Below are 15,746 nucleotides of genomic sequence, written 5' to 3'. Positions count from 1 at the left end.
TTGCACTTCCTTATTTTTTCGAGTATAATATCACTTCTTTAAAAGTTATCACATGTAAAAAAAAAACGATTACTGTGTGCAGTTGATTTCTTACTTAGTCTTCTGAGCGTTAAATGGTTATCTATTTTAATCAATTTAAACAAACATGTTCTCCACATCTGATTGATGAATGTTTAAGGTACGTCAACGGATTTATGCAATATGCAAATTTAAGGCACATTTATACAAAAATGTTTTATTATTACAATAACAGATGGAGGAAACTCATTATTCCACCAACGAAGAACTACAAGCAACACTGCAAGAACTAGCCGACTTGCAGTCACAAATCAACGAGCTCCAAACCGACAACGAACGGTTGGCGGAGGAGAAGGACGTTATTTTCCAGTCCCTCTGTAGGCAAACCGAAAAACTAGAGGACTCTCGTACGCAGATCGGAACCCTACAAAAGCTGCTCTTGCGAGAGCCAAACCAACAGGACGGGGGATCCACAGAACGAGAACAGAAGCTGGTGGAATTGCTCAAGAACGCCCAAGAAGAAAGGGAGAGCCTTATGTTGAAACAAGAAGAACTGAACTCTGAGCTTAACGAACTTAAAGTGGCCTTGGATGACACAACCAATGAGAAATTAAGACTGCACGAGAGAATCGGAGTCCTAGAGTCTACTATCGATGCAACTAATGCGGAGAGAACTGAAATAGATGCGCAGCTTATACAATCCAAGGAGGACAGCTCAGTGAAACAAATAGAAATTAGTCGACTGACCACGTTGCTGGAAAATGCGCGAGCAAAAATCGAAGAGCTGGAACAAGATCGTGCCTTAGGTGACAAATCCGATCTAGGCGAGCTTCTAGATACGGCCAGGAAAGAAAAGGACGCCTTGGAAATTCAAGTGGCGTCACTTCAGGAACAAGTTTCTATCAGCCAGTGTGAAATTCAGAAACTGAAAGATCAGTTGGCACGAATGAGCGAAGAATGCAAGGTTGTGCGAAACAATGCCAAATGTGTGATCTCCGATCTCGAGTACAAGCACGAAACAATAAAACAAGAAAAAGTCAAAATTGCTAGTGATTGCCAGCAACTTCAAGAAAACGTTAGTGAGCTACAGGTAAGATTTTTTCTGTCGATGGCCTTATCTATCCCAAATCCATACGAAAATGTTTAAACTTTTTGCAGGTTCAAAACAAATGTCTCAACGACGATAAAGCCCAACTAGAGGCGCTGCTGTCGGAAACTCAGCGCCATCTGGGCGAAACGGAACGACTGCTTGCGGAAAAGACTGATGAACTAAACCAAGAGATTAACTTAAGAAGGCAGGAAAGTGAAGAATGGGACCGGTTCCAATCGGACCTGCTGATGACCGTTCGAGTGGCCAATGATTTCAAAACCGAGGCACACAACGCGCGAGAGCAGCTAGCACTCGACAACAAGGCACTACGTGAGCGGATACGTGTCATGGAGCAGCAAATTGAGAAGCTCAACAAACGTACGTAACACTCTATTATGGGGTTTAGTTTGGTTTTGCATGGTATGCCGATAATTATTCTTTTGGCAGTAGATTTCTTTGGTACCCTTACTAAAATACAGTTTGTAGAAGTATGACGATGATGTTCTTTTTCATGTAAAAAACCTTGTACCTATTGTTACTTTGTAATGGCCCAAGCAACGAGTTCGTTTTGGCGCGTCTTCCATATATATATATATATATATATATATATATATATATATATATATATATATATATATATATATATATATATATATATATATATATATATATATATATATATATATATATATATTTTTTTTTTTTTTTTTTTTTTTTTTTTTTTTTTTTTTTTTTTTTTTTTTTTTTTTTGTATGATATTCAGTTGGAGCTGCCTGACAGCTTAACTTGTCAAGGCTGAACCCTCGGTCTGGCTTTTGCCAAGTTTCCCCTCTACCAGGACCAATACTCAGACGGACTAGGCGATGGTGCCCACATGAACACTGTTTTTTTATTAGTATTATGACGTGGTAGTTTTTAAAAAATACCCATATTCCCTTGCTTCTGAGAAAAGGAAGCTTTGTGAAAATCAGCAGCTCCATCAGATTTTTTTGAAATAGTAGTGTAGTAGTGTCATTACTAATAGTGTCTAGTCGAAATGGTTTTGAATAATTTGTCATTTAAGTGCTATTTTGATTACTCCTGTCTTTCACGTAAGATTAGAATCTTAAATGTCAATTGTCGTCAAGTTTTAACAAAATTGGCTGTTTAGTAGTAGTTCTAGTTAATTTCGTTTTTTTGTTGCTAAAAGTATTTATTGGTCATTACGTTCATATTGTAATTTTCACGAATGATTAGACTTTCATGACGAAATTGAGAAGCTGCCAATAATGTACTTCTGGTACATTTTCAAACACCATCCACCTTTCATCCTTGATTTCACTCACTACCAGCTGGTTTTGACACGAGAACACGATCAGCTGGAGCATGAGAACAATGACGATGACTGTAAACATCGGAGGACTAGCTGGTTTTGTTGTGTACACAAGACCAGCTGGTTAATCGAGAACAAAGAAAAATGGTAAACATTGAGCCGGCCGGAGTAATCTGTCATGAACATCAGGATAATTGCATGGGCGGCGGTGATCGAAAAGGGGCAGCGAAATCGAAGGCGAAATCTGAAAAAGACGAAATTCAGATCACTAAAGTCTAAGTGGTGAAAAAAATCGCAATACGTCCTTAAAGAAAAAGGTCACTTTCCTTGTCTGTTCAACAATTTCTCGAAACTAGCATGTGTTCCCTAATGATCGTTCTCAGCGTCTTACTTTCAATAGTCATTATTATAGTGAATATTTAAGAGTAAAGTTACCTTAGCCTTCTATTACAGTCTCCTACAAGATTCACTTTTCGGTGGCAAACGCAGTGCTTCACAACGCCTACTTTCTACTTGTAAATTTTTCGAAAATGAAGCTGGAATTAGATTGTTTATACCATTGTTACAAAAGAGGTATTCCTTGTTATGGTAATGTAAAAACCATATTAAAATAAGATTGTCGCCACTTATTTCTACTCAGTGAATCTACTAGTCATTTTCCTCAGAGTTATAATCCCTACGTCGTATATGATAACGATGTATCTAGCTAGCTAATAGTAAGAGTGGCTACGGATCATTCTGGTTAGCAAAAGGCAAACTGAACGTCACCAATAGTATTAATGTCCACTTCGAATAGATTAATTATTTGAAATGGGCATCAATTCTATCAATGACGCAGAATGTCCGTTGGATCACATCCGAGATATTATTGCGTCTATGCATGCCATATTAATTATGACGCGGCTTTAAACAAAAAATGCCAAAATGTGATACCACCACTACAGGTTACGCCTTTGGTTTCCATCATATGGGCTAATGGATTATGCCCTCCCATCGCGGCAAGGTCGCATAATCAAGGGGAGGGGTTTTGGCGCGTCTTCCATATTGGAGGTTTTATCTTCGATTTACGTGCCTTCTCCTGTGCATAAATAAAAAAAGTTTTAAGTGATGAAGCCTTCACGGTACTCTATTGGTACGTCCTGCAGTTTGAGATGGCTGACACACATGTTCGTGTAGTAAGACTCACAGGGGGGGCAGATAGCCGTAGCGCGCAGATGTTGGACAAGACCATGCTGAACCGCCCTGGCGCGTTGGCGTAGTAACAAGGGGCCTCTATTGCAAAAAAAAACCGTAGTACTGAAACTAAGATAAGAAAGCTTACGATTCATCTCGCCACGCCAGTTGCTACCTTTTGTTGATTTCTTTCCCTAGGTCTTTTAATCTTTTGTCAAATTTGTTCTGTCTTTTACTTTTACGAACACTTCTGACTTTGCTTCTTATTTGTTTTCTATTATATTTTATTTTTAATGATTATTAAGTATGTCATCCTGATACTTCTCCGGGTAACTGTTGTAACTCTCATCCTTGTTGTTAGTAGTTAGTATTTACACAACTTTTATTTGTGCATGATTTTTCACAGCTATTGGTGTAGATGTAGTTGATACGGATACGGATAGCATGTTACTTAGCTATGAGAAACTAAACGACATCAAACAGGGCTTAACTGCCTCCATAGATAACCTCAACACGTATGACCGTAATGTGGACGAGTTCTCCAACCAGGTCAAGGTGTTACGGGAACAGATGAACTCGTTTTCGCTTGCCATGTCGGCAGCACTCGATCCGAAAACTCAATCGAATGGCGACAAACATCAGAACTCTACCACAGAACAAATATCGTATTCTATCGAAAACAGCAAAAGCGAATACTCTGTGTCAGATACCATTCCTCCGTTACCACATTCAAAGCCTCCAAAAATGTCGGTCCACTTCATGGACGATGACCAAATCGAACAAATTGAACCAATAGTAAACGACGCCAATCGGTGTTCGTACGAAATTGAACGAATCAATTACCCACAAAGAACCCTAAAAGGACGAAATGTAACTCCAGCTCATTTAGGTGGACAATCATATGATTTCTCGTCGACTAATTCGTCGAGTGAAGCTGTAGAATCGTCGGCTGATGACACCTCTCCGGAACCAATATTTCGTCCGATTGCCATTTCTAGAAGTAATGAAAATCTATCAGAGCACAGCTTCCGACTAGTCCGGCCCGTTCCTTTATTTGCATCCAAAAGTATTCAAGATTTGAGAGCCGGACAGTATAAGAAGGAGAGCAACCTGGAGCCATTGTTCCACTCGAAAAGCATTGATGATCTTATACTTCCGGACATTGACGGGATGAACAAGACAACGAACCTGTCCAAATTCAAAAAATTCCGATACAATCGATCTAGCAGTACCAGTCTGAGTAATCTAAGCTTAAAAGAAGACGATCCAGATTTAATTTATGCCAATATTGAGTTTTGCCCGTCTGTTTCTCAGAAATGTGGCAGTGTTGCCAACAAAAAACCTAAGCCATTGCCTAGGATGAATAGCATTGATGAATTGAATGTCGTGACGGATGATTCACAGACAAATAAATCAAGAACGTTAGTCTATGTCATTGATAAAACTACAAATGAGTTCGTGCTAACCGAAGATCCACCAAATATCGTAGAACCACAAATCAAGATAACACCAAAACCAAGAAAATTCACAGAAAATGTTAACGCTTATGATGATGCAAAACTGGACCAGTTGAAGAGAACCTCCTTTGTTTTAAATAAGCCCAATCATACAAAACAATTCAGTAGTGGTGATAACAGTGGAGGAAAATGGACTAATCAAACTAAAAGCAGTAGTAAGTTTAGTTTAATACTGGTGGTCGTGTAATGCTCTGGGTACAACTATGCGATATACTGTTCTCTTCTGCGTTCGCTTTGCTATGTAAATGTCTAACCACCTTGCGCAATGATTTACGTGTAAGAAGTTCGTTTTCTAATTCAACCCTATCTCTCGTCAATATTACAGTAGTCGCATCTACCGAATCACATCAATCCATATTTAACACCGTACAGCAGGAGATGGCTGTACGGAGACAGCAGAAATCTGCCATCCAGAGGCAGGATTCACGTCTTTCCGTGAAGAGCCTCATCGAAAGCATCGAAAATTCAGCGAAACAGGTATGTACCGTTTGTACCTGATTGTGCAAGTAAAATGTGGCGCAATTTGGTGTGTGTGTGTTTTTTTCTACCCAGAATTTCAACAAATCATGAGTTGCTTTTGATAGCAAATAACATAACCTTTTTATTATTATACTGAATTTCTGTATTAAATCCTTACAGTGAATTCTTGTATAAATCTAACAGACTCTAGAGATTTCTACGCGTCCTAAGATCTTAATGGTTTGCACTTCTTTTTGGTGTACACAACAGCTAAATCCTTCATCCTATTCGAACTCCGGCATATTTCCGGCACATAATTCTTCTTAGCTAGACACTTTATCACACCTTTTCAAGCCATGTTCACTAAACATCAAAACTTAGACTAAACATCAGAACTTAGAATTTTAATTTGAATCAATTCAATTTCACAATGATCAATTCTCGCTGAAAACAGGCCGCCATCGGCACTCATCGTTAGCGTTCCAATGTTATGTCACTGATAGCTAGTATATGCTAAAAATTAAGGGTGGTCCTTTCGGTTTTCTCAAATTTATGACCTGCCAAATGAGATACATATTTGGAGGCGAACTTCGACATTTTCTTCTTCTTAAATTTGTCGTCCACATCGAACTTGCTCTTGCCGGTGAAAAACTCCAACCCCGGAATTTGATTAAAATCGGCTTTTATATACGTTTCGTCGTCCATCACACAGCAGCCATATTTTGTCAGCATCTTCTCGTAGAGTTTCCATGCCCGAGTTTTAGCCGTCGATTGTAGCCGCTCATCGCGGTTTAGGAAGTTCTGTACTGTTATAAATGGTAATTGACATGACAATAATAATTAAACTGTTTTATAACTTAAACAACTAAAATAGTAATAAGACTTCTTCTTATGTAACTTGAATGAAACAACAACCGATACGTTTAGACTCCGTCACATGCCACGGCTCAAGCTAGACTGAGCTAGCTCTTCATTATTCAGCTCTCACAGTCTCTTTTCTGAAGCGTTACATGCTAACGCTTAATTATAAAGTAATAGGGCAGACACCACAGTTCTCCCTTCTTAAGAAAAGTCAATCAACTTAATTTCAGAACATGGATATGAATAAGATTATTTCAATAATTCGAACTCAAACTCGTTGATGGTAGTGAAGCAGCTATAGCTTGGTTGCGCCTAGCTGATTTATGTAGTTCTCGAGCGAGTGTTAATGGGACTTCTAGCATGTTTGGCTTTCTTTCGTTGGGAAACATCTTCTGGTCTCGGGACATCTGAGAATCCGTAGAAATCTTCATCCTCATCGATTGACTCCCTCTTACGTTTGTTCATTGTGGTGGTTGGCAGTTGTACCACTGTCCGACTTCGTTTGGGTTCGTAAGCAGCCTTCAACTGTCGCCTGTGCGCATTCGTCTTGTGCTTACCGACCAGAATCTGGAAAACATTATCAGATATTCTTTTTATAAACACAGCTTCCAACCATCTTGGAAATTTTTTAACATTTTCGTAAAATATCTTATCCCCTGCCGCCAGCTTATTTAAATCATCCTGAGGACCATTAAAAACTGCTGAAGAAGAACCCGATTCGTCATTTAACGCAGAACTTTCTGATTTTTGCTCGGCATCACTTAAAAAACATTTGTAGGTTTTATGCGGATTGATCAAATCCAACAACATTTTTGGTTTGTATGAGAGCATTTTTTCAGAAGAAAAAATCCATTCGTCTCTTGTCATCCATGTCTAAAGCTTTCGTTTTATTGTCAAGCAAAAACTTTTTCAATACCTCTTTAGCAACTCTCACCATCCTTTCAGCTTGGCCATTACTGGCAGGATGGTAAGGAGGACTTTTCAATACCTTAATACCGTGGTTCTCTAAAAATCCGACAAATTCGTGGGAGTTAAAAGGCGGTCCACCATCGGTGACTACCACATCAGGCAGACCAAACCTTGCAAACATAGAGGCGAATTTCTTGTTCACAATTCTTGCACTTGTACCTGAACGCATCCATTCGACTTCAAGCCACTTGGTATGACTGTCCACAATCAAAAGAAAATTGTTGCCCTCCAAGTAAAAAAAATCTGCATGCAAACGACTAAAATGACGAGTAGTTGCAATCCAAGAACCAGTTGCATCTGGTTTCCTAACTACTTCCATTTTAGCGCAGCTACCGCAAGATTTCACAAAGTCGTCTATGTCCGATGTAAGTCCTGGCCAATACACTGTTCTCCTAGCCAATGTTTTCATCTTTACAATCCCTTGATGATTTGTATGCAATAACTTCAAAATTCCTTCTCTCAATGAGTAAGGAACTACTACTACCTTGTCTTCAAGCATCAACACGTTGTCAACCAGTTAAAGTTTGAACATTTGGGCATGAAAATCTCTATATTGAGTAGGAACAACTTTAGGCCATCCAAAAGTAATGAAATTTATTATTTCAAACAAATACTTGTCTGCTCGTGTTACTTTTGAAACTAACGCCAAATCAATGGGTAAATCATTTGAAAAATTTAGGCTTTTTATGTATTCCTGATCCAAACCTCCTGGTATTCTCTGATCCAGTGGAAATCTGCTGCAAAAATCAGCATTCCCTAATTTACTTCCAGGGCGGTACTCAATTACAAAATCGTAAATTGAGAGTTCCATCACGTAACGTTGTAATCTAGTTACAAATATAGAATTTCGTCCATCCTTCCCAAAAATACCAATTAAAGGTTTATGATCAGTAAATACTTTAAATTGCTGACCAAACAGAAACCTATGGAATTTTTGTATAACACATACCAAAGCCAAAGCCTCTAAATGTAATATTGGATACTTTTTTTGCGCCGCGTTTAAAGAAAATGAAGTAAAACATATAGGACGTTCAACTCCATTTTCCGTTTGTGCTAATACTCCCCCTAAACCATAGGTGCAAGCGTCGGTGACAACTATCAAAGGTTTTTTTGGATTATAGAAAGCGAGGAGATTAGCGTTCAATAAATTTTGTTTGCTTTGTAGAAAAGCATCATTACATTTTAAAATTTACATGAATATTTGCATTGGAGAGTCTTTCAAGAACTTTCTCCAACTTGTCCATACATTCTTTAAGCGTCTTGCCAGCTATGAGCACGTCATCAAGATAACAGCACACCCCATCTAGCCCTTTCAGGACCTGGTCCATGACTTGCTGGAATAGAGCTGCGCTGGAACTAGCACCTTGAGGTAGTCGATTATAACAGTAGAGTCCTTTTATTGTATTTATTACTACATACTTTTTTGATCGTTTAGATAATTGCAGCTGCGTGTATGCACCAGCTAGGTCAAGTGAGTGATTACTCCCTGACTCTCCAACATGTCCAAATGTTCCAAAAACTTATCCTTTATTTTGAAAGGCACTTGATACGCTTTTCTGAAAATCGGTTGTTCTGATTTCAAAGTTAGTTCCGCTTCAAAACCTGTAATTGGCTCAGTAAAGTCTTTTATGAACACTTAAGAGTATTTTTGCTTGATCGTACTTAAAATCTGTTCCGTATTTTTTGTGATATCTAAACTGTTTACTGAGCGAGGTGGCATGAATTGGTCCTTCCAGTTTGAATAGAACACCTTCATCCAATCTCTACCAAGAAGCGGTGTAAAATCCTTGTAACTTTTCAGAACAATCAATTTCCTTTCAGCGCTAAAACCATTCAAAGTAACTTCAACTGTGATCTCTCCAACAACAGCAATTTTGGATCCATTCACTACAACAAGTGTTTTATCACATTTGGATACCGGAATCGACGAGAAATTTTGCTTGTACAACATTTCGCTGATAACTGCTACAGCTGAGCCCGTGTCTATTTCCATACTTAGCTGAAAACCTTGGATCGTAACATCAACCAAACACGCCTCTGTAGCCTTGTTGATGCGGCCTATCATCATACAACTAATGTCAGAATCCTCTTCAGTTGAATCATTTACGCGTATTCTATTAAATTTATCGGTAACCGCAGTTTCTACGATTTCCTCCTTTTCAACGAAATTCACTGATTTTCCACGGTTCTGTAGAAAATAGCAATTTTTACGAATAAGGTATTTACGTTTACAGTAATTGCAAACAGCATTAGTATGAACATTCTTAAAGCGATTGTCACGATTGTCCTGACGATAACTTCTAGGCCACTCACGATCACGGTTTCTACTACGATCATAACTTCTGCCACGCTCATTACTCCTGCTGCGATCTCGACTCCAACTGCGATTACGAAATTTTTCACTTTCTCTTCTATGGTCATTATCATTGAATTTCCCGCCTAATCGCTGCTTAACCGATAGCACTTTGCTAGATTCACTAAAATCATCCATATGTTCAGCCCTGCTTTCTGCCTTTTCACAGCTAATAATAGTCATTTCTACCGTTTCAAAATTTACATCATCATCCATCAACAATTTCTTCCTCAACTCTTTATCTCGCAAGCTGATTTTTAAGTGATCACGAATTGCTTCATCCTTGAATTCCCTGAAGTTACAATTTTCCGCAAGCAACTTAACCGCGAGCACAAAATTTTCTGCTGATTCATTAGGCCTTTGTAAACGATTATAAAATTCATAACGATTCATTAATGCCGGTTCTACTTTATCCAAACGAGCTTTCAGTTTTTTAATCATTTCGTCGTAGGGTATTTCGCTCACTTCTTTTTTAGGGAAGATTAACTTTACCTCGTCGAAAACCTCATCTCCACTCACAGAAATAAACCAGGACTGCTTTGTTTCAGCCGACACTTTATTCAGCTTACATAGTATCTCGAACCGCTCAACATAATTTGTGAATGACTTATGCCGTTGGTACTGGTCAATGGACCCAATCATACCAGGCGTAGTTATTTTAAAGTGCTATCAAATTTAAAAAAAAGGAACGAATCAATACTCTACTCACGATTGCAGCAGATCAGTCTCACCGTGTACTTGGCTGACACTTGTAACTCGTCCCCTATACTATAGACGTTTACAGCATGCACCTCTGTACAGTGAAACCTTCGAAACGTGTCTCTGAAGTTTCAACGACAACGGGATCGTCTACCTCCTACTTCGGCTCGAAATCAACTTGCTGTAGATCCACTCGGCGCAATGGGCGCGATGTGCTTCTCACAACGTATGGGTTGAACTGTGAGTAGTGAGTAAGGTGTTCACTATATCAGTTCTCACTTTGCGAGACCTCCAGCATTGGTACTCTCAAATGCCTGGTACTCTAATTTTCTCCCGAGTAATAAATCTCGCAACAGCAGCAATCTATCCACGAACCCAGCAACCAACAACTCAACAGCAACAGCACAGCAGTAGTAACTCAAACCTTCTGAGTCGATTTTCGAGCAGATCTCGCCTCTCGCACGGAATCTCCGATATGCTGTATTGCTTATTGGAGAACGAAATTCTTTGTTCTGAACACAAGCTGTGGAATAAAAGAAAAGAAAGCAAAATCTCAATATTAACTATTTAAATAAAATTAACCATTTCAAAGGACTCAACAGATACTCTAAATGCTTTTTTTGTGAAAACAATTTGCAAGTAAAACCTGTCTGTCACTTTTACCAAGTTTCTTGAGTTGCTAGCTCAAAGAAACTCTTCAAGTACTTGTACTTACGCTGACTCACTCTGGAAGTGCCTTCCGTTTGAGTTATCTGCACTTATCACAATCACTTATTTATCCGTCGTCGCCACTGTTATAAATGGTAATTGACATGAAAATAATAATTAAACTGTTTTATAACTTAAACAACTAAAATAGTAATAAGACTTCTTCTTATGTAACTTGAATGAAACAACAACCGATACGTTTAGACTCCGTCACATGCCACGGCTCAAGCTAGACTTAGCTAGCTCTTTATTATTCAGCTCTCAGTCTCTTTTCTGAAGCGTTACATGCTAACGCTTAATTATAAAGTAATAGGGCAGACACCACATGTACCTTGTATGTATGTAGTCCAGCTCTCTTCTTTGCATTCTGGACGTAGCTTTGCGACATGCCGATCTTTTTAGCCAAATCACGGCTTGAGACGTTGGGATTTGCTTTAATCATCCGCTTCACCTTTCCCTCCTTCTTTTTGTTCTCCGGTCCCGGTTTTCTTCCAGTTCCTCTGCCGTGGTCCAACGTCAACCGTTCCTGGAACTCTGGAGACGGTTGAATGGTGAATGTTCAATATTTTTCCCAACTGCCGGTGCGACAGGTCAGGAAATTCCAGGTGTTTGGAAAGAATTTGTTTTCTCTACTTAAAGAGTGCTGGTGGAAAATATAAACAAAGATCAGCTGTTCCCAGCAAAATCAAATGGCAGTATTTTCAACCAGCAAATTTGCGCACGTGTTCGTGACACCGCTCGGCGAGAGCTCAATTTTCGTTGAATCGAAAAACACGACTTCGAGTTTTACAGCATGTAAACAATACACATCAATGAGAAAGTGTGCAAAATTTGGTTGATTATTACCCAAAGGTAGAAAAGTTATATGCCTGGTTGAATGTGGTGCATTAATTTCGTGTTCGCCCTTTAGCAAAACAGTTAAATACCATTTTTTGATAAATCTTGGGTATTTCTTCACGTGATATGTCTCATATTTCCCTTGGAACACTTAGCAAACTTAGTGGAATTGTATAGAGGAAGGATATAGCTTTCATCTGAGACATTGAAAATTTTGGCGGCAATTTTGAGTTTGGTCCGTTTTGAATTCTGAGATCACCATCAGCTGAGATCAACTGAGTAAGATAGGCTACAAAAACTAGGTGAGCAATGGTATTTACCCTATGAAATGAACGATTTTCTAAATCATGTTCCACGATTTTGACGTATATGGCGAGTGCAATCAACACAAACATCATTTTTTGCACAACAAAGAAAAAAGTTTCCTGTCGTTGGTGTTTTATTCGAGTCGAGTGAACAATAAGAGCACAGACAAACAGACGTCACACTCTCATCGTTGTCCATCGACCACCTTTTTAACGGTCGATTCAAAAATATGGTAGGTGGCCGATCCGCCACCCGCAGCGCTCGTATCGTTTTTGTTCGTGTTTGACGTTTACACACTACCGCCATCTGTTGGCCCGTCGGCCAAATACACCTATTATAGCATTGGGCGTACATGTCTTCGTGACTATGATTTTGATCAAGATTTGTTCTAAGAGTTACGTCTGTTTGTCTGTGATAAGAGTATTCTTTTGAGTGAAAACATCTGGTGGTCATCTTGGATTTTGACGCCATCTTGGTTTTAAGTAGTAAATGAGTTTTTCACCTATTTTTTGTTGAATCCATATAGAATTCATTTATATTTAAAATTCTTTTCTCTGTACCTTATCTCAGCTGTTCAACTGCATGTTCATTTCCATCAATAATTTTAAATGAAAGAATGTTGCTATTTCTATTCCTCAACTCGAAGATATGTTGAAGAATCATTCTGGTAACAAATAAGCGTTATAAAATAAAATTCCTTTTCAATAACCTGTTATCATAGCTGAGAAACAGGCTCTGTTCTAGCAGGGACGTGACGCCAGGCAAAAGAACAGACAAAAGAAGATTAACGGCTACATTAAAATTCAACATATTGAGTGCTATCAAGGTGAAAAATTCATTCTACTCCTTAAAATCAAGATGGCGTCAAAATCCAAGATGGCCGCCAGATTTTTTACTTAAGATAATACTCTTATTCTTCACTAGACTCAAATAAAACACCAACGATCGAAAACTTGTGTCTTTGTTGTGCAAAAAACTGATGTTTGTGTTGGTTTCACTCGCCATATACGCCAAAATCATAGAACATGATTCAGATAATCGATAATTTCATAGGGTAAATATCATTGCTCACCTAGTTTCTGTAGCCTATCTTATTCAGTTTTTTCTCAGCTTTCTGATGGTGATTTCAGAATTCAAAACGTACGGTGCGCTAATGGTGAAAAAACGATTTTTCTAACGAAATTCAAAATGGCGGTCAAACTCAAAATAACCGCCAATTTTTTTTTTCTGCTTCAAATAAAAGCTATATCCTTTCTTTATACGATGCCACTAAGTTTGCTATGTGTTACAAGGGCGCTACTAAGTTTGCTATGTGTTCCACGGCGTACGAGAGGTCCACCAATTTGAGAAATCCGAAAGTACCACCCTTAAGGTGATCATAGAACGAAGCCACAACTCAAATTTTCAAGAGCACAAGACTTGAGAGCCAAACAGCGCTTCGCGTTGAAAATCTATCCCATTGGTCATCACCAGGAAGCAAGCAATTTGATTGGTTTTCAACGCGAACTGTTGTCAGATTTTCTCGTCTTGTGCACTTGAAAATTCAAAGTTTGGCTTCGTTTTATAATCACCTTAAGTTTTATCAAAAACTAGCGATAAGTGACATACAATTTGAATTCTAACGGTGGGTGCCGATGGCGGCCTGGTTTCAGCGAGAATTGCTCAATATTCGAATCGCATTCTCTAAGTTTGTCAGAGATTCTAATCAGGTATTCCACTAAAGATATTTTCCAACAGGCTTTCGTAAATTTGTCAATCAAAATGTTATCAATATTTTCTTAGATATTCATCCAGTGAGCTAAAACATTGTTTTCTGTTTCAACAGGCCAAAGTTACCGCCGAGTCGCGATGTAGTTCTAGCTCTAGCATAAATAGCATTCCAGCCGATACAGTGGTGAACCCCTCGATGCCGACCAACAACGCAGTGGCAAAAAATACCAACAATCACAACGGAAACGAAAGCAGCTCTGTGGTATGTTCGTTTATTAGGCCTAGAAAGTCCTACTTATGGAACTCACTCGTGATAGTCCTTTTCTCTTTCGCAGCTTCATTCGCCACTGATATCTTCAATTACGGCAAAAAGTCCACTGCGTGAGCAACAGCAGCCCACAACTGTTAGTAATATTAGCAGTAACCCCAAGAACAACCCCACAGGTGAGCCAGAGAACAATAGCATTTGGAGTGTGTAGTTAGTAGTTCTTAATTGTGTAGACAATACCACATGTAGTGTAGCGTAGCTAGTTTTGTGCCACATATAACAAGTAAATTTCTGACCAACTAACAGTATGCCATACAAATTCACAATAAAATTTTATACTAAACACAATAATTAGTCGCAATACACCATAAGTGTTTTTATTTTCTGCTGGATGCATCTATATTTTACAAATCACGACACCCTTAAAAAAGAGAAAGGCTACCCAATTGTTACGATTTTTTTGTTTTCGGAAAGCGGATGACAAAAGCACTACATTTCAGGCATAATACTTGAACGTTTTTCTCAAATAAAAAAAAAGCTGGCCAAAATCAATAAAATTTAGTTTGCAATTTTTTCGCTGATATTTTTCCTGTTATTTCAAGTATAGTAATTTCTTGAAATTTTAGATTGATTGGTGTACAGGGTGTCCGTAAATTATCCCAACGAAATTGATTATCTCTTATTGAAAACATAAAAAAACAATGTCCATTAGGATGCGGCTTATTTTTCTAAATGTCTCAAAACCGAAAATTCATGTGCTCTTCTGAATTCAAATCACATAAAAAGGGAAATCTCAAATTTTGAGCCAAAAATATTAAGATTCAGGTGGCGCAAGCGACTTGAAGGTGATTTTCAAGTTATAATATATGACCTTCAGTGAAGTCTTCATACTTTGGTTATTTCTCAACCAATTTTAAAGCTCTTAGCATCATTTTCTTCAAAATTAAACTTATGAAAAGTTTGTATAATATCAAATTACTTTTCTCCCAAATTTTCCTCTATTTACCAAAAAAAAAATCATCTCCGTTTGGCCATAACTTCGTGAATATTCATCCGATTCTAGATCTTTTTACATGCTTTTGAAGCTAATTTAGTTGTTTTCATAGTGTGTATACAACAAATTTAATTAAAACGGGATATTTTAATGAAAACCAATCAAATTTCTTCGAATTGATGATTATTTTTCGCCGAAAATTACATTTGTACCGTTTAACTAAAGTTTATAAAGCATCTTGTTATAACTATAAGTCAAAAAATGTATATTTAAAAAAAATCAAAATTATTTTTGTTTTTGAAAAATTGCTTTTTGTTTTGTATCTTTTTGAAAGTTTAACAAATGAGAAAAAACAGTTTCAGCTTAGGTTTTAACGTTTAACCGACAAAAATTTGAAAAATATAATATTTTCCGTTGATAATTCACGTTTTTGGGGAGTTTTTTTTTATATAAGCACATAATTGAATTTTTT

General features: G+C 38.0%; 1 protein-coding gene and 1 long non-coding RNA gene across 13 annotated transcripts in view; one reads left to right on the top strand and one right to left on the bottom strand.

The window, feature by feature from the left end:
- The window catches only part of LOC5568854 (cytospin-A), a 141,239-nt gene that overhangs the window by 107,134 nt on the left and 18,359 nt on the right, over nucleotides 1–15,746 (top strand). For 6 of the 12 annotated variants that reach the window (XM_021854791.1, XM_021854789.1, XM_021854797.1 and 3 more), the window contains 6 exons: nucleotides 254–1,108; nucleotides 1,177–1,486; nucleotides 4,000–5,265; nucleotides 5,436–5,587; nucleotides 14,128–14,274; nucleotides 14,330–14,456. In XM_021854791.1, the coding sequence (XP_021710483.1) occupies nucleotides 254–1,108; nucleotides 1,177–1,486; nucleotides 4,000–5,265; nucleotides 5,436–5,587; nucleotides 14,128–14,274; nucleotides 14,330–14,456 (2,857 nt within the window). The remainder of the gene's footprint in view (nucleotides 1–253; nucleotides 1,109–1,176; nucleotides 1,487–3,999; nucleotides 5,266–5,435; nucleotides 5,588–14,127; nucleotides 14,275–14,329; nucleotides 14,457–15,746) is intronic. The other 6 variants (XM_021854799.1, XM_021854800.1, XM_001652525.2 and 3 more) reach the window with 3 other exon arrangements.
- LOC110679594 lies at nucleotides 5,893–11,543 on the bottom strand. Its single transcript, XR_002502614.1, has 3 exons — nucleotides 11,167–11,543; nucleotides 10,462–10,974; nucleotides 5,893–6,997 (listed from the first exon to the last, which is right to left on the bottom strand). It is a non-coding gene; the product is annotated as an uncharacterized LOC110679594 (long non-coding RNA).

The sequence above is a fragment of the Aedes aegypti genome, chromosome 3 (genome assembly GCF_002204515.2).
Source record: "Aedes aegypti strain LVP_AGWG chromosome 3, AaegL5.0 Primary Assembly, whole genome shotgun sequence".
In the NCBI taxonomy this organism is placed as follows: domain Eukaryota; kingdom Metazoa; phylum Arthropoda; class Insecta; order Diptera; family Culicidae; genus Aedes; species Aedes aegypti.
The sequence above is the reverse complement of the archived record's forward strand: the minus strand, read 5'-3'. Positions and strand labels throughout refer to the sequence as shown.